The sequence below is a fragment of the Akebia trifoliata genome, chromosome 12 (genome assembly GCF_017979445.1).
Source record: "Akebia trifoliata isolate Shusen 1 chromosome 12, ASM1797944v1, whole genome shotgun sequence".
Classification (NCBI taxonomy): domain Eukaryota; kingdom Viridiplantae; phylum Streptophyta; class Magnoliopsida; order Ranunculales; family Lardizabalaceae; genus Akebia; species Akebia trifoliata.
Window position 1 is genome coordinate 27395687 of NC_141386.1, and position 18598 is coordinate 27414284.

General features: G+C 33.9%; 2 protein-coding genes across 41 annotated transcripts; one reads left to right on the forward strand and one right to left on the reverse strand.

Annotated features, from left to right (window-relative positions):
- The first annotated feature begins 1622 nt into the window (after positions 1-1622).
- Positions 1623-9304, forward strand: LOC147389236 (histone acetyltransferase HAC1-like). 2 transcript variants are annotated; one of them, XM_086419117.1, is made up of 6 exons: positions 1623-2646; positions 2749-2819; positions 6403-6481; positions 6602-6991; positions 7815-8032; positions 8516-9304. In XM_086419117.1, the coding sequence occupies exons 1-6, from the start codon at positions 1987-1989 to the stop codon at positions 8598-8600; spliced, it is 1503 nt and encodes a 500-aa protein (XP_086275243.1). In that variant the 5' UTR covers positions 1623-1986; the 3' UTR covers positions 8601-9304. The 2 variants fall into 2 exon arrangements, with proteins under 2 accessions (XP_086275243.1, XP_086275244.1); XM_086419118.1 differs by having other exon boundaries at positions 1624-2645; positions 2754-2819; positions 8516-9301.
- A 1021-nt stretch (positions 9305-10325) lies between these two features.
- Positions 10326-18365, reverse strand: LOC147389237 (putative trehalose-phosphate phosphatase 2). 39 transcript variants are annotated; one of them, XR_015170737.1, is made up of 8 exons: positions 17859-18365; positions 16486-16607; positions 15910-16390; positions 13508-13601; positions 13366-13421; positions 12167-12244; positions 11971-12033; positions 10326-11667 (listed from the first exon to the last, which is right to left on the reverse strand). XR_015170737.1 is itself a non-coding variant. In XM_086418892.1 (8 exons), the coding sequence occupies exons 6-8, from the start codon at positions 11356-11358 to the stop codon at positions 10716-10718; spliced, it is 225 nt and encodes a 74-aa protein (XP_086275018.1). In that variant the 5' UTR covers positions 11359-12040; positions 12167-13717; positions 15230-15315; positions 15910-16390; positions 16486-16607; positions 17859-18319; the 3' UTR covers positions 10326-10715. The 39 variants fall into 39 exon arrangements, 3 of the variants coding, with proteins under 3 accessions (XP_086275018.1, XP_086275017.1, XP_086275015.1); XR_015170736.1 differs by having other exon boundaries at positions 10326-11877; XR_015170738.1 differs by having other exon boundaries at positions 10326-11516; positions 11971-12040.
- Positions 18366-18598: the final 233 nt, after the last annotated feature.

Genomic DNA, 18598 nt, shown 5'->3' on the forward strand with positions numbered 1-18598 from the left:
ATGCATCGATTTACTTTGTAGTAATTATTTTTTGGTATATTGATAGGATTAGGAGAGTGTTTTTTATGCAATTTTTTATTTTATTATTTTTGCACACCAATAAGGTTGGAGAATTTTTATTTTACATATTTCCTTAGGTTTTTATTTCTTGTTTTTGCATATTGATAGGAGTATAAGAATTTTTTTTTTCTTTTTTGTATTTTGCGTATGTTTTTATTTATTTCTTTGCATGTTGATAGGATTAGGGAATTTTTATGTTAAAATGTTACAATCATGATGCTCGAATTGGATTAGTATGACTTATGATGATGTTCAAGCTCTTCGCATTATTTTGAGGTTATTCCACATGATTAGTGCACTTCTTAACTTGAAAAACATGCATGTCGTTTGATGATAGTTGTTTTGGAAAGATAAAAAATTATGAATGCATGCCCGTTTGGTTATTTTGAGAATTGGTTGAATGTGGATTTCTTTTTCAAAATTTGAAATTTTATGTGCTTTAATATTTGTCAATCGCCAATGTGGTAAGCATAATAACATGAATATCTGTTTATTGTCATTTTGTAAATTTTCGACTTGGTGATTCGTCGTAAGTTCATAATTTTCTAATTTGGGACTTTATATTCATAAAATTCTTCTTTTGGAAAGTTATGTGGGAATCATTGGAAAAATTAATATTTGAAACTTTCAAATATGAGTTGCACAATTTTCTATTTTGGGAGAATATATGTTCATGGATTTCTAATTTAGAAATTTCATAATTTATCAATTTCCCAATTTAGAAGATTCTGCATCTTCATATTTAGAAAGTTCATGTTCATGGAAATTTGGGAGTTTACAATTCGAGAATGTTTATTTTTTGACACTTTCTATTTTGGGAGAATCCAGTTTGTAAACTTTTAATTTGGAGGCTCATCATATACTTTTCGAATTCTAATTTAGGATACTTCGAATTCCTAATTTAGAAATTTCACAAGTCCAAATTTAGCAATTTTTCATTTATAATTTTCCTATTTAAAGGATTTTCATGAGTTTCTACTTTGAAAGATTTGTAGAATATTTTACGTGAATTTTTTTAATTGATCTTGGATCATGGGGTTGAAATTAAGGTTTTTTCTAATCTTTCTATTTTATACGGAATTTTAAAATCATGTAATAATTGGAGGATCTTAACCATAAGATTCGTTTGGCAAACCCGATATAAATTGATGATGATGATTGGACCATAACCTTGACTATAGTATAAATAGGTGGTCTCATCCATAGTGGGACCATTTATGATCTTACCTGTATTTGAAATAATGGGCATATTATAAGATCCTTTCCAAAATTTTCAGAACCTGATTTGTAGGAAAAAAAACTTTGAAGAGAGTGGGTAACCCTCTTCAAAATTTTGAAGAAACCATCTCCTTTGGATTACATGTGGAAATTTCGAGGAGGTGTTTCAAATTTTAGGAAATGTAGGGCGTGAAATAAATTTAAAATGCCACGTGTCTTGTAACGAGGAGGATTTCTTCAAAATGTGAAACGGGCTGTCCGCTTCATAATCGAGCTCTGATTTGATTAGCGATTTAAGTTTTCTAAAATTGCTTCTACGTTATTTATAATAAAAAAAAAAAAAAAAAAATTAAAAAAATTGCTTCTAGGTTCAAACTCTACAGACGATAACCATTAGAACATCAGTCGCTCTTGATGGTAAGGGTAAGCTTTCTTCGATCATTCCCTTCTTCATTCGTAGCTTTTTAAATCAAAATTTTGTAGCACCAGATGTCAGAATTGATCTCTTCTTCTCTCTCTTTCTCTCTCATATTGATTTGTTGGTCTTCGTTCGATCATAATAACAACAAATTTCTTGCTCTTAGGGTTTTGGAAAAACCATAAGTGAAAAAGATTGAATATTTCTTCTTTCTAGGGTTTTATAGGTTCAGATTTTACATGCAATTAGTTAATTAAAACAAATATAGATTATAGAAAGAAAGAGAGTGCATGGAATCGTTCCCTCCACAATCTTCGTTTTGTCCACCACAGAATCAGACCTCTCATGTTCCACCACCATTACAACCACCATTACAGCCACCACTACAACCCCCTCATCAGATTTACAATCCAAGTATCCACCATGCAGGGTTTGGATCATCCTCACAACAACAACAACAACAGCAATACCCATATCCACCCCCACCACCAACCCCCATGCTCCCATCTTCGGTTAATTTGCAACCACCGCCACCTTCTATGTACTACCCATCTTCTCAGTATTCCCAACTCAACGACCCTCATTCAGTACCCCCACTACTGCCACCACCACCTTCCATTCCACCTCCTTCGTCGCCTCCCCCCAATTCTTTTATCCCATCTCCTCCTCCTCCCTTAGATTCTCCTTCGTTTCCTCCACCCCCACCTCCATATTTTTCATCTGTTCCTCCACCAAATCAGGCTAAGGAAAGTGGGCCCACTGATAATCGTCGACCACACAATAGGGAGGGTCCTAGAGATGCCAATGGGGGCGGATGGCGTGAATCAGGGAATTCGAAACATGGGCTTCCTCCTAACCAAAAGGGATCTGATGTTCCAATGCCATTGGGGAATGCCTCTCGGCTACCTAATGGACTTGCAAGGAAGGTTGTGACAGAGGAAGAGAGAAGGTTAGAAAAAAAGTGTTATTTTTAAACATCTTATAGGTTGGCAAGTTTCAGCTTCCTTTATTTTCAATACTGACACTTCCATCTCCTGTTTTCTCTTTGCAAATTTAGGAATGAACTTCCAGATCCAACAACACAACCGAAGTTATTGTCTTTGAACAACACTTACAAAGAGCAGTATGTTTTTGTGTCCTTAGAACCTCACATAACTTCTAGTTACTTACATATATACTTTTTTTTTAATTTAAAAAAATTGTGTTAAAAACTACAATCTGCAATGCACTAAGGCAGGGGCAGCTCGATACAAGTTGAGGCCTAAGGCAAAAACTCTAAATGAGGTCTTTTTTATGTTTGGCATATTACTAGAAATAATATTAATTTGATATCTATATAATGATGCTTATGGAGATTTCTAGTTTTCTTTTGCTAAAATTATTCTTTCATTATTTTGGGAAGTCCATAAAAATTATTTGTGACCTAATGTATTACAGAATTTATCAATGGTGTTACGATATGCATGAATCTGCGGTTGTCTATGATTGTTAGTTATTGATCACCAAACCTACAAATCCAATTAGTCGATTTGGTTCAATATCCTCAGTAAATAATCGGCAAGTGGTTATCCTAATATCCGAATTTTCATTAAATGGATATAATGTAATTATGTAAACCCCAACAATCCTTGAAAGTTAAAAAGAAAGGACTAATTAATGTACGACATTCAACAACAAAAATTGAAAAAACACTACAAATTGGCTTAGAGCCATAGTTCAGTTGGTTTGACATATTGCAAAACAACTTTGAGGTTGTGGGTTCAAGTCCAGCCTACCCATAAAAAATAAAATACAATTGAAAAAAATAAAAATAAATTCCCTATCATACGAATAAAAATGTAAGATGCACATTGTATGGAATAAAAAATATCAAAATTTTAACCTAATAACAAACTAACAACTAAATAAAATAATTAATAACAAAATAAACTGATTAAAAAATGATGGCGAAAAGAGAAGGATGAATTGAAATTATATTTAGTTAATTAAATATTGAATTTGCCTTTACAAGAATACCCTCTTTGTTCCTTGATACTCCAAACCAAATCCAATATGTATCTAACTCTTTTAATTGTTTATAAAGAGGGAGAGAGAAGAGGGGGATTTGTTTAGACTTTTATTTTTGTTACTTTTAATTAACATACAAGGGAAAGGGACCTTTAAAGATTTTTTATAGGGGAAATTTCCAAAAAGTTCGAGAATTAAAAATTGAAAAAAAAAAAATCCAAAATAGTATACTATTCATTTTAATACCGTAATGGTAAATTACAATCTTCGGAATTTAAACATTTTGGTTAAAGTGGGAAATTGTTTTCCTATTTTGTAAAATAGTAAGTACATTTTCTGTTTAATTTAAGTAAAATGGTTAAAAAAGTTTTGCTCTATAAAACAATAAGTTTGTTTCCCTTTTCAATCAGAATGTTTTAATTTCAAAAACAATAATATACCATTTTCGAAAATAAAAATAGTCTATTGTTATGGAAATTTTCAATTTTTAGCGGCATGTTTAGGTATAACAACCCTTATTTGGGAGTAAGTGTGGCCATACTAACTTGGTAATATTTCAACTTTTAATAAGGGTTGTTGAACTCACATTGTGGCATCCAAAAACATGATCCAACCCCACATGGACGTAGAGGACCAAAAATCTATGAACTTTAAAAATAACTTAAAAAGGTTATTGTTCATTGTTAAATTTTAATTTTAATTTTTGAGAGTTAGGTTGGAGTTCAGTAGCTATACATTTCCCAAACTTTTGATCAAGCCCAAAAAAATTATTATTTTTGAATTTTTTTTGGGATTTGAGTTTTTCCATGAAATCTAGAGAGATGTGGTGTTGGATTACAAATTTGGCCATCCATTTGAGCTTAACATCCCTTATTAAGATTTGAAATCTTACTAAGTTAGTAAGGAAAGTGTTTCTCTCTTTTTTTAACTTCTGCATGTAAGTGGGGTGGGGATGGAGATCTAAAGAATTGTTTATTCCTCGAAAAACAAATTTCTAAAGTTGTAAGGATTTAAGAAATCTTAATTAATATCAATTTTTATTTTTATTTCTATTTCGATTTCTTTTTCTAGAAATTTTCCAAATTCCAGGTAAGGGTTTATTTAAAAAAATTGGACACAGGGTTGGGGAATTCTCAAGGGAGAACCTTAATTTTATTTTATTTTGGTTGGGGGGGGGGGGGGTTGCGTTGTCAACTTGGGGGCAAGGGTTTATTACTAAGGGGACAAAAAAATTGGGGGAGTAGAATTTTTTAATCATTGTCCAATCATTCCGAGCATGCGCATATGTCTGAGTGAGGGTTGACCACAATAAAGAGACTGTCTCATGATACATGAATATGATGTAGATACGCTGCTCCATGAAGTTAAAGATCCAACCAAGGATAGTACAGTTGTCAATTTCTCATTGTTCAATTTTTGGATCACTAGGTGGTGACTTATTAATAGTGCTCAAAAGCCATACAGATTTTTTTCTACTCCCCAAATAAAGTCTAACTGACCGAGACCAAGACTGGAAGTTCTGACCATCTAATAAGCTACTAGTAATACATTGGGGTGAGCGGTTTGTTCCAAAATTGATGCTGGAGTCATTGGTTTCTTGATGCGATGTCAATGTTGTTTTGTGTCAAAAAAAAAAATATGATGCTGTCGTAGGTCACAAAAAAATGAAATCTTTGGGATGATAAAAGAGTTTAGGTGACTAATGATAAGGGGATGTCCTTGGTTAATGAGTTCTATAATGATTTAAATCAGGACAGGGATTCTACCTTTCCTCATGTTGTCGTGTGGGGACTTAGGGTTCCATCTAGGTTGGCATTTTTGTGTGGACAACATTTAAGGAAATGATTTTAACTCTTGATAAGTTGAGGAAAACGGGTTTTTGCAGCCGGAATCATTGTTGTTTATACTTACACTATAATGAGATGACTAATCATATATAGGTTTTTTATTTTATTTTTATTCTTGTTTATGTATACATTCGTTTGTCATCTATTCATTTGATCTAAAACTGTATCTTGTCTACCAACAAAAATATTGTCAGGGCTTGTGAAGAAAGTATCTATGAACATGTTGTTGGCTAGAGATCAATGCATTATTTACACAATAAAGAGAGTATCACTATCAGAAAATGTAAATTCATGGGGAAATTATCTAGTTTTGTTGATCATATTCCCAATTGTCAAGGGGAACCGACCTGGCTCGATGCCCGAAGAGATGGCTATAAGGAATTGTTTTTGATCTTGAGAGGACGAGGGAAAAGGGTACATACATATTTGAGCCTTTATTATTACATACACTTTTGCATCATTCATACTTCATAATCCACGGGTCAAGCAAGTCATTACTTCCATATAAAAAATTTTCAAAATTAAGTGGGATAATACCATACACGTCATGTTGTGTCTACTGTGGACATGTGTATCCATGCCTACATGGAAAAACTGTGGTCTGGATGTTACGTAGAACAAACTTGATGGACTTCCTAGCCTCCAACCTATTTGTTCTAGAGCCCTAGTAGACGGCCATTGAAATAAATAACTGTTTATTGATCTTCCTCTGCCCAATCAGAATTGCACAACAGTAGGACTCCTTAGGAATTGTGGAGGATTGATGGTGCCAACATATCTGAGAATTTTGTGTTTTAGTGTTTTCCTGGCCCTCTGCTTAAAATTAATGTTTTAATTTTTTTTTTACTGCAGGTGTCATGATATAGAACACAGGCTTGAAGAGAGGAATAGACACCCTAGCAATAGTAGGGACAAGCATACACTTTATTTTGTGAGTTCTATAATCTAAAAATATTTCTCCGTTTACAACCTGACATACTCAATTCCCTATTTCTTATGTTGAAATTTAAGTTGTTATAGAAGGTTTATAATGTAAGAAATCTTCAAGCAGGTCGAAGTGAATGATGTGCCTTCAGATACCAAGGATACGGATGAGATTCTTGATAGTGAATTTTTTGACACAAGACAGGCTTTTCTGAGTCTTTATCAAGGAACCCATTACCAATATGATACTCTACGCCGAGCAAAGCATCCCTCTATGATAGTCTTGTATCATCTTCACAATCCAACTGCTCCAGCTTTTGTGACCACATGCAGCACCTGCCATAATGACATCGAGTCGGGTCAGGGTTGGCGTTGTGAAATCTGCCCCGATTATTATGTTTGTAGTACTTGTTATAAAGATGGGGTTGTTAATCATCCTCATAAGTTGACAACTCATCCATCCATTGCTGCTCGTGATGCACGGAACAAAGAAGCTCGGCAAAAACGAGTTGTGCAGGTATATTCCGTTACTCTTGTAAATGAAAGTTACGGGTTTGTTCTTCAGGCTGTAATTATATGTTAGTTTAGTAGCATTTATTGGTACAAATTTTTTTTTAATTTTTGGCAAGGCAAGCGTGGTAGTTAGTAGTCAATGTGAAGGTAGGTTCAACAAGATTTGAACCTAGGTCATGGGATCAACACTCCTCACCCTAGCCCCATTTTTTCCTAATTTTTCTGAATTTCCCCCTTGCTGACTTGTTCTTGAACCCTGACTTGGTGACTATGATGCCCTCCTTTTCTCTTTTTAGAGTTTCTTTTCTTAGGTATTTCTAAGAAATCCTAGAAGACGATTTTAGTCTCTTAATAGGTATGTCATAACTAAAAGTTGGTGTGCCAATCGAGGTTCTCACTAGTTTTCAAGACCCCATAATTTGCTAAATAAGTTGTTTATGTTGCTTCTCTAATCTTGTATAACTCCTCCAAATTAATACTTAAATGTTAGGATAATGTCCTCATTGCAGTTCAGAATAACACTACTGAATGACACCGAGATGTACTTAACCAAGGAGTTGCAGTTGACGACTCCAAAATTGATTGTTAGAATAAAACAAAATTATTTCAAGATTAAAATAAGATGATTAAAGAATCTGAGGGTGGTAGAGGTGTCCGAAAATATACAAACCTATCTTTTATAATTCTGAACAATTTCTCTATTCTGAGTAAGTCTCTTTATCATTCCAAAATGTTTATCCATTTCTTTTTTATCTGAAAATTCTTACTTTTCATGGAAACAGTTTTTAGATAAGTTACTCAAAAGTTGTAATTATTTGCTATTGCAGCTTGGGAAAATGCTTGATCTTCTGGTGCACGCTTCTCAATGTCGTTATCCACAATGCATGTACCCCAACTGCCGGAAGGTTAAGGGGCTATTCCGCCATGGTATACAATGCAAAGTCCGTGCTTCTAGAGGTTGTGTTCTCTGTAAGAAAATGTGGTATATTCTCCAATTGCATGCTCGAGCTTGTAGAGAATCACAATGCCATGTGCCACGGTGCAAGTGCGTATCTACCCTATCTTAAGCATTTATTAATTCCATCAAATCTCAATAAATTTTGAGACCGATTAGTAAGGATTTCACTCTTACTAAGGGTCCTTGGGATCACCTTGTGGCATCCAAAAACATGATTTAATGCCTCAGGGTGGTAGAGGAAAAAATTATATGAACTTTGAAAAAAAAAATTATTTTTCAAAACCTTGGATCAAGTCCAAAAGAATTTTTTTAAAATTTTCGGAGTTAGGCGGAAGTTTAGTAGCCATCCATTTCAAAACCTTGGATCAAGTCCAAAAGATTTATTTATTTTTTTAATATGAGATTTTTTATGATATTTAGAGGGCTGTGGTGTTGGATTGCTGATGTAAGTAAATAGTAATCTATTTGAGCAAAACAACCCTCAGAAGGCTTAAAGTCTTTTCTAGGTTAGTAAGGAAAATGTTTCAGATAAATATTCTAAGTTTGTTCCACGTACATGTTATTGTTCAGGGATCTGAAAGAACATTTGAGGCGGTTGCAGCAGCAATCCAATTCTCGGCGGAGGGCTGCAGTGAATGCAATGATGAGACAATGAGCTGCAGAGGTTGAGGGGGACAGCTGGTGACCAGAAATTATGCAAAATGAATCAGAAATTCCTATTTTCTTAGAAAAATAAATTTATGGTCGTGCATGAAAGCCCATTAACTTTTTTCCTAGGAATACTTTTCCTAAATAATATTTCCTTAAAAAAAATTCTACAATTTTGAAACTTTCAAACAATAAACTAACTTATAGTTGTGTTCATTGTAAGAAGATGCATATTTTCTTTTTGAAAAAGGAGGTTTTTCCCAGTTTTCATCATGAGTGTCTCATGAAATTGCACTTCATGCCCAAGAACTTTGAGAGAACACTCCTTTTGGGGCAGCTGGAAAATCAGATCAAATGGGCCCCCAATTGGGCTGAATAAGCGGGCCACATAACCCATATTAAGCCTTCTTTTGGGACTTAGATTTGCACTTCAGGCCCATGGAAGTGGTGGATGTATCAAATATAACACAATAATCTGTAAAATGCCTTTACTATTGATCAGCATACGAAATACCGAAGTCATGCTTGGGAAGTTATGTTCAAAGAGTTAATATCCATAAATCAAGCAGGCAATGTCTACATCAATGAGAACTACTGTACCACATCAAGTTGGCAATAATGAGAATTTATCAGAAGTTTGCTTTAGCATATTAAAAGGGGGCCTATTGTGAGGGTAGTCTTTTTAATTTTAGGCTTAATAGTTCAATGCCCAAAGGAATCAAGTATGAGGAAATTAAAAATAAATAAATATAAAACCTGTGGATTCATCCGCATATCAAGAGGTCCATCATTCAGTACACTGAATCCTCTTACAACATTGTCACTTGCACAAAAGGCACTTCCAAACATAAAATATTTGACGTGGAAGTAAAATCTAGACTGCCCAAATGAAGAACTCAAGCAATTCTTCTTTTTTTTCCTTTTACCATTGGAAATAACTGTAACATTCTAAACTACAAAACTTTTAGGACAACTACATTCCAAATCAAAACTCAAATTAGGGAATCAACATTGGAATGATCCTACGAATGAATGGTCTGTCAGATTTTCCTACCAAAAAATGAGAAAATGGAGGAGACTATGAAGCAACACCATATATGTGATAAAGCAACAGCACTTGCAAAATGTGAAGAAAGCCCAAATTTGAAGACCTTGGGCCGTCAAATTTCATAAAATTCGATGGATCAAGAGGTTGAATTGGCGTCAAATTTTTCATTGTCAAATTTTTTTTTCGACAGGTTGAAATTGTCAAATTAATGACGGATGGGAGAAATTCAACAGCTCTAAGCTGTCAAATCTGGGAACATCAAGAATTTCGACGGTCCTAGACCATAAAAATTCAGATTTTAAAATCCCACTACGTCATAATGCGCCAAAACCGACTGCCCCTACAGTTGCATAAAAAGTCGTTTTAAAAGGAGTGGTTTTTAAAAAACCACTGTCCTTGACAGTCAGGAAAAAATGACTATCTTTGACAGTCGGAAAAAACGATGGTCAAAACGACTGTCAGTGACAGTCGGAAAAAACGACGGTCAAAACGACTGCTTTTTTCAGTCGGAAAAAACGACAGTCAAAACGGCTGTCTTTGACAGTCGGGAAAAACAACGGTCTTTAACAGTTGTTTATTTACAATACGACAGTGAGTTTTTTTTTTTTTTTTTTAATAAATTACAAAAAAAATTATTTATAAATTAAAAAAATATTCAATAGCTAAAAGGTGCAAATTGAGGTTGTATCATCATTTCTATTATTCATTTCAATGTAATAATTTTTTTATTAAAAAGAATGTGAGATCCAATAGAAGACCCTAAAATGTCACAACAAATTAATGGGATACCACAATGACTTCCCCTCGATTGTAATGGTTTGGGTATCACTTAATGAAAATGGTTCCATAATAGGTTGAGTTGAGATTCCTATGAAAGAAATTTGGGAGATAATGCTCTCTGCACTTGTTATCTAATCTCTATCCAACTGCGCCCATTATTTCTTCTCAACCTCCTCTTCATCATCTTCTTCAACCTTTCACCGTCGCCCCAATCGCCATTATCCGCATATAAGTTTGACAACAACAAGCAGCTCCCTGCACTCTCAGGCTCGAGCTCATACACATTCTTAGCATCTATTTCTGCAAGTTCAATGTTTCCATGATTCGAAGCATGGATGCTACTTCTTCCTTGGTGATGCATCCTGACCTGCCTGTATCATACATCTGATGGCCACATACGTAGCAGATATTTAAGTCATGTAATTCCAAAAGATTTAATACTCAATAATTCTGCAAGATTCAATAAAATTTATCAATATATATATAAAGTAAAACATCAATTAAACTCGGCCATAGGATGGATCGATCAAGAGAAGTGGAAGAACAATGGTCTCAGGATGCTTACTGAGGAACACTCAACAACGAAATGTGGTGCAAATACAATATTAGTGGTGGAAGGCCTTAGATCTTCATATTGGCTATAGTTGGCCTCAAAACCTGAGATTCAAGAATATACATATTATGTGAAGTGAAAATATATCGCATTTGGTTTTTTGCGAGAATAGAGGAAAACCTGTGACACAGCTTATCAGATCTGTGAGTAAAGTAACAATGTAAGCTAGATTCTAACTTATGGACTCCCACAGTCCCACTTGCAAAAACATATTTAAGCCTCTTAGAAAGACACTACTTTAAAAATGAAATGAGTAACATAAACGAAACGTTATAAGTAACCTGTTGGTAATTTCTTCACAACTCCAATGCAAAAGAAGGCCATGATAATGCAATAAAAGGTTGATGAGGATCCCTTATTGATTGAGGTATAATCTGAGACATCATCCTCAATGTATTTTGTTCTAAATCCTTACTAAGAGATATGAATGGCAAGTTTGAGTCCATGTGTTCTAAAAGGCCTTCAAGAAATGATGAACTGAACTGCATCAAGATAAACTAGGTTAACATAATTAAATTTCTTGAATACCTGCACAGGGGCTGATGTAGACAAAAATCAGCACCCAGCAATGCAATCTTTGCATCAGTTATAGCAACAACATTTTCTGGTAATATGTGATCTGGGAAGTATTTGCTGAAAAAGTCGAAAAGAAGGAAAATGTAAAATGAATGATAGATGGATTCCAAAAACCTTTGATCAAACATTACAAACACAAATGAGAGTAGTTATTTAGTAATTTGCAAGTGCAATCTCCCTGATAGCAAATTCCCATGTATTATGGATATTTATTGATTTATTTAAATGTATCATATATGGGGAGCACATCCTCACATTCACTTAGTCCTGCACCATTTTAAGGTAAAACATTACATACACAGTTCCAAGTCTGCTTGCGTTGAAAACTCGGAAAGGACAACAAGAGCCAGAGTTATCCACCAAGTGACTCAAGAAGAAATTCCATAGCTTTCCCCTTGTCCCAGTTAATAACAGGTCAGACCTCTAAAACCTTTCAACAGAGAAAACAAAGCTTAATATCCAAACCAAGATCAAAATTAACAACCACAGTATCGCCAAATGAAGGGGGGAAATAACATGAAGTAGAAGACAATCTTCAAGTCATTAAGTAAAATACCTTCCGCCCATGAGTTAATCGCAGACGTGGTTAGCCTTTAAGAATGTCATGGACACACTGTGCTACGGTAGTCCAATTCTGATAGGTACACCATGAAACACAAAAATAAATTAGTTCAACTTGAAAGCTACACATAAGCTGCAATGCAGGATTCAATATGAACAATCTAATTCAGTTGTAGAGATCAAAGCAGCCATTTTACCTTCCAGATATTGTCACCTTCAAAACTAAAATTGAAAAACTATATAAAAATACAAACGATTAGACACATCTATCAAACTATTCTTTAAGTAAAGTAAAATATGAAAAAACTATTCCAGATATTGTCACCTTCCAAACTAAAATTGGCTACTAGCTAAACATTTAAAAAAATAAAAAACTAATAATAAATTGGTTAATTCCCATGAACTTATAAAGTTATGAATGCATGAGGCAAATGATTAAAAAAAGAATTAGTATTTCTTTGTTGACATAAGCATCATAGAGAAAGTAAAACCTATAAAGAGATGAGGTATATCTCAATATTTCTATGGGGTGGGGTAATCGACCACAACAAATACTTATTAGAATCATTGAACCATGTGAGTCAGTAGGTCCACTTTAACACAAAAGAGAGTAGTATTTCGTATATGGTTTAACCACATCATACCTTGATTAGGTCGAACAAGGTTCAATATTGAAGACAAGCCAACGAAAAAGCATTCAACACCTATTTTTAGCATTAGACAAGCTTACACAGTAATAAAGCATTAGAACCTCTATATATCACTATCCATTTCATTAAAATACACAGCTTAAGACATTGTATGCAGCTCAAACTATTTTTCAACAAATAAGCATTGACAAACTAGTTATTGCATCAAGGTATCTTGACGATAAATTTACGTCAATGAATGAATCTCGCGTACAATGGATAACAGAAGTATTACTTAAGAAAATGTACCAAAACAGGCGAGTTTGCATTTGTAAAAAATTAGTCCAACTACAATTCCAATGTAGCCTCACACACAAACAGCCTAATTCAGATATTTGGAAGCTGACAATATATGCCACTAATTTCTTTATTATGCTCGATAAGGGATCTAAAATCCTGCCCAAGCGTACAACACACATCTATCAACTTCAATTTATTTTATAATACAAATGATTAGACCTTTTTCGTTGCACAGCCATACACTTAAATAAAAGCTATTACTTACCTCATCGATCATTGGTAAAAATTCACTTGCAGGTTGGAATAGACTTACCTCCTTACCTTACATACAGGAGGAAAGAAGATCAGCAATATGTATAGAGCACAACTGTAACTTAATAGGAAAGGATGAGAAACCTATACCCTTACCTGCTTGTCAGTAGATCTAATATCGTTAAAGTGGTCATGAACAGACACAGAGTCTTTGACCGGGACCATGATGTCCAAAGATGGATTGCCATGCTAAGAGTGGTAGCCATTGTTATTTTCTATGCAAGTATGAGTATCATCTGGTCACAAGTCTGTAAATTGTGCTCCATGACTTGTGATATCTTTATGACTTAGATGTGCATTTGCTTCTGTAAAAATGTGCGTCAGCCTCAGTATAATGAGACTTCCTATGCAGTTGCATTTTCATTCATATTAGGTTGGACCGTTGATGCATTATTTGTGAAAGTAGATCCCAAGGAAAAAAAAACAGAATTGATAGATCAAACTTCTCAGAAGGGTTACTGATTGGTGATATTAGTACGAATTGGGGGCCATTTATCCCTTGATCTAATTGTGCTCCATAGAATATAAACACCATCAACAATTAAACTTTCAAAGAAACAAATATTCGACAAATCTAAAGATAAATGTGTATTCCAATCAAATAAAATCCAGTAGATATTTGCTCCTTAATAATAGGAAATAACCCCATAATTGTTATTTTGCAAGGTGATATTTCAAATCAAAACTCATGATGAATAAAAAATATTCCAAAGAATGTGAATTTTCAAAATAATAATTCTGTCATTAATATCTGTTTCTTAAATTGCTACCAAAACATCTTCCATATTTGTCTTGACTCCTAAAGATTGTTATCTAAATCAACAACTCCATATATCATCAACAGAAAATATAAGATGAATTGAAAGGAAAAATTAAAAAGATGCATATTCAATCTCTACTGATTATAGATTAGAGAGTCAATACTTTTTCCTAATGAGATTATAATCTCTTTACTTCAAATTATCAATTCTTGCCAAAATTGAAGATTGAAAATATGATCTCTCTATACTATCAAAGATAATTTGAACTAAAATATGTCTGCTTGGTACAAGTGGGGCTCCCCTCCTTTTGTCCTACTTTTGAATCTTTGCTTCTTGTTCTTGTTCTTGCTATCCATTTCTACGTAAAACTGAGTTCCCCTACTACAGATTCTGTAATTTTTTAGATCTGGGTATCTCATAATTACCACAAAAACTGACCTTGAAACCAAATTCTGAAATGGGTTGGAGTAAACCATCATTCACATTTTTAACTTGCATGCTTGAATTATATATATGCGCAAACAAATCGAGCTAATGAACCTTAGCGAACCAAGAAACAAATTATCTCTACCTACCCCTACCAACCGGGTTCGTTCTAAAGTGGCAAACCGAGAACCCGAATCCAAATTTGAACCAACGAACCAAGTAACATAGGTTAGGACACATTTAGAGATGAACTAGTAGTTAAGATTGACGGATGAATAATACCCAAAAGAAACCATCTCAGTTATCTAGGCCCAATTATACATAAAGATGGAGAAATAGGCAAGGAGAATATATTTAACAATCAAACTAAGGAAATCCTTTTACAAGGATTTAATTCATGATAGAGTTAAATTCCAAAATAGAATCATACTGCCAAAATAGATTCATGATGAGCCACATTCTCTGCATGTGGCTCATCCCTTGTTGAAGCCTGGCCATTATAGAAGGAAGAAAAAAAACGCATAGAAGGCCCAAATTCTATTTTTGAACATGTACAATATCAAATAATAAAACTAAGACAAATATATAATCAAAATAAAACTGATTTTCCATCAAAGGACAGTAATTTACTTGAAGGTTCTTTTGCTTTCAGCATCCTCCGGAGCCTCTTCCACAAATAATGCAGCAATTGCTCTACTTGAGCTATATCTCGTAGACTGAAATAGAATACAAACATAGCTCTACTTGAGCTCTATCAACTTTCAAAGTACTTCTCCAGAAGTCTAATTTATGAGATGTCAATTTCCATAGATTACAAAATCTTTTTTATGTGCTAATGTATAACCAAATTTCATACATAACTACAAAAATGAACTTTAAAATTTATTAACTTTTCACCCATTCTTCCCTTCCCCAATGACAATAGGATTGTGCTACGTTTTAATAGAATACAAATGGTTGTATATGTAACTTGGGTTATGATGCATCAAGTAGCTTCTAAACCAAAAATATTGTAATATAAAACTAATACATCAAGGATACACAAATTGTTACAAATAAAATAATCAATGTTTGTAAGCTTCTTCTAAGAATGTAAGCTTCTTCTAAGAATGTAAGCTTCTTCTAAGAATGTAGGATGAAATTCAGGTTACAACCTCTTTGGCCTATCTAAGAAGTCAACTAGATTTCGAACATTATGCATTCATCAAGCAGACCTAGACATACATTTCAACTGTAACAACTAAGAACAAATGCATACAAGTGACGGAAGAATGCTAACCAAGTCAAAATAGGGATTTGGCCTTATGTACCTTTATCAACCCTATCTTCTTGTCAAGCTCATATTTGACCTTACTTCCTCTCATTATCTTAACAACCTATTCCAGATGAATAAAAAGGTTATGAAGCAGTTATCCAACCTCATAAAGGGTAAAACTTAAGTAGAAAAATTATAGTGTACTGAAATTGTTTCATATACTTCTTTAGAAAGGAAAAATTGCTATCAAGAAACTAAAACCTGTTTGGGCTGCTTGAGAAAGTCCATTGTCCTTGGTTACAGGTATTGTGGGGTAAAATTAAAATGCTATTTTCTCATTCCAAAGAGAGAAAATGTAGTAGTTTGTATTATGCTTTATGTAAGAAAATTAATTAGTTGAAACCCATGGTCTCACTTTATGGTTTCTCACTTAGATCCTTACAATACATTACTGCACTTTAAGAAAAAACTTATGCACTTGATAAAGATCACTGAGTAGACACATACACAGTTAACAACAGAAGGGGCTCCAGGGCCTGCATATGAAATTTGAAAAGATAATCAGCATTGATATGTTGTTTAAATTCATATCTCAATCTATGAATCATGAAGACAATCAATATCTAGGTACCAATCTCAAGATCATGCCAAGGATGCGCAGCTACAGATCTCCTTGACAAGGATGAAAGGATCCTAGCATTCAGCTGTGCAATTGGACGTTTCTGAGGAGCTTCATTTTCATTTGCCTCGTTACTCATTTTATGACCAGATTAAAAAAAAAAAACCAATATGAAGTGTTAAAGTGAAAGGGCCAGCACTCAAGGTTTTCTTTTAATTATGAATAGTGTGCAGCAGTTCAATGTAGATGAACATGATAGGTTTCTCAACCCAAATCTTTCCAAAATAAGTTATAATTTCCAGTTGTTGTTAATGTCAAATAGCAATAAAGAAAACTCATAATGAGATACCAACTTGAACAACAATAACAACAAAGCCTTATTGAAAAATCCAGTTAGATACTAATCAAAAAATCCTAAAGAATAATGAGCATAAAATATGTGTGGCTAAGAATATAACGGAAATACTGCTAAAATAAAAGATAATAATCTATTAATCAGGTTGTTCTTTTATAGTGCTAAAATGTGAAGAACAGGATAAAAGCTATGTAAATATATTACCCAAACTTAATGAAATGGAAGTTTATGTCCATCTCCAATTGATGACAATGATTATGACTCATTTTGCAAAATACATGATAACTGAAGGTTTATTCTACTTATTATCGTGTTCACAAGGTTAGTTGATCAATTAGAAGCGATTATCTTCACATGCTGAAACTGGAGAATAGTAAATGACATATTCATAACTCTTACACCAAAGCCATTTTGGGATGACTTTTCATCATGTAAAGCTTCCACGAAAAAGAATTATGGACTGCATGCCAAATAAAATGAAAGGCTTTACCTTAAGGTTGAAGATAAGGGTAATTTGGTGATTTTAATAGCACTTTAAGTGCAAGTTTTTGTCTTCATGGACATGGACTTTGAATACATATCCACCATCTGGAAAATGTTTCATTATATATGTTTGTAGGTAGATGAAGTCAGAAACTAGAAAAGCTTTCCAAGGTCGTCGAGGTGTCCAATTTGCTTAAAAAGGAACAAAGAATCAATAACCTATTTATTCTTGCCATTATCCTTTGCTAATGAAATCCAGATTTTTTTTCTCCAATATTTTTGTTTTTTGTTTAGGAGTTAAATCTGTGGACATAAACAGGAAACAACAGAAGGTGACAGTAGTTGGGTATGTTGAGGCAAACAAGGTCTTGAAAAAGGTTCAATCAACAGGAAAAAAGCTTCAGATTAAAATTTCTTCACAAAACTAAATTTGATGACGATTTTATAATTATATCAATTAAACAACTAACATCTGAGAATATATAGTATTTTGAAACCCTAAATTAATTAAGGAAAATCAGAGATTCAATAAAAAACTTTAATATACCTCAAGATTCGATCACAAATCAAGCAAAGGGAGGGAGATCAAACAAAGCTCTAAAACTTTTGATCAAACGCCGATCGATTCTGCCCTAAAACTTGTAAATCGAAATCTGATTGCGTCTTCAAAATCACAGATTCTGTGAGTGAAGATCAAGCGAAGATCTTTCAATTAAACGTCGATCGATTTCTTTCCAAAAAAAAAATTCCGATCGAAACTTAGAGATTTGATCTTCTTCTTGCAATCGAGACAGAATCGAGTTAGAGAGAGAGAGAGAGAGAGAGAATTGATCGGATTCAAGAGAGAGCGATCATGGATTTTGAATTTAACAGAGAGCAAGAAGATAAACAGTCGAGCGAGAGAGAAGAGAAGAAATCCATCGATCATGAAGTAGAGAGAGAGAGAATCGAGAGCAGTTGAGCGAGAGAGAGAGAAAGGAGAGACAGAGTCGAGTGAGAGAAGAAAAGAAGTTCGAGCTTCTGTAAACGAAAGTCTAAAAGTAATTTTCTTTTAGAGTGGGTATTGGCACCCCCAACTTTTGCTTATTATTGTCAAATGATGTTTTAACGATAGCTAAAAACTGTCGCAATGAACGACAGCCTTTAGCAGTCGTTTTAGCGCAATTGTAGCGTCGCTAATAACAAAATATGACGTAGTATCCGTAGGCCTTGCCCCCATCAATTTTTTCTGTTGAATTTTCCAGTTTTCACGTAGTGTTGTTTCCAACATGTTGATTTTTGGTCTTC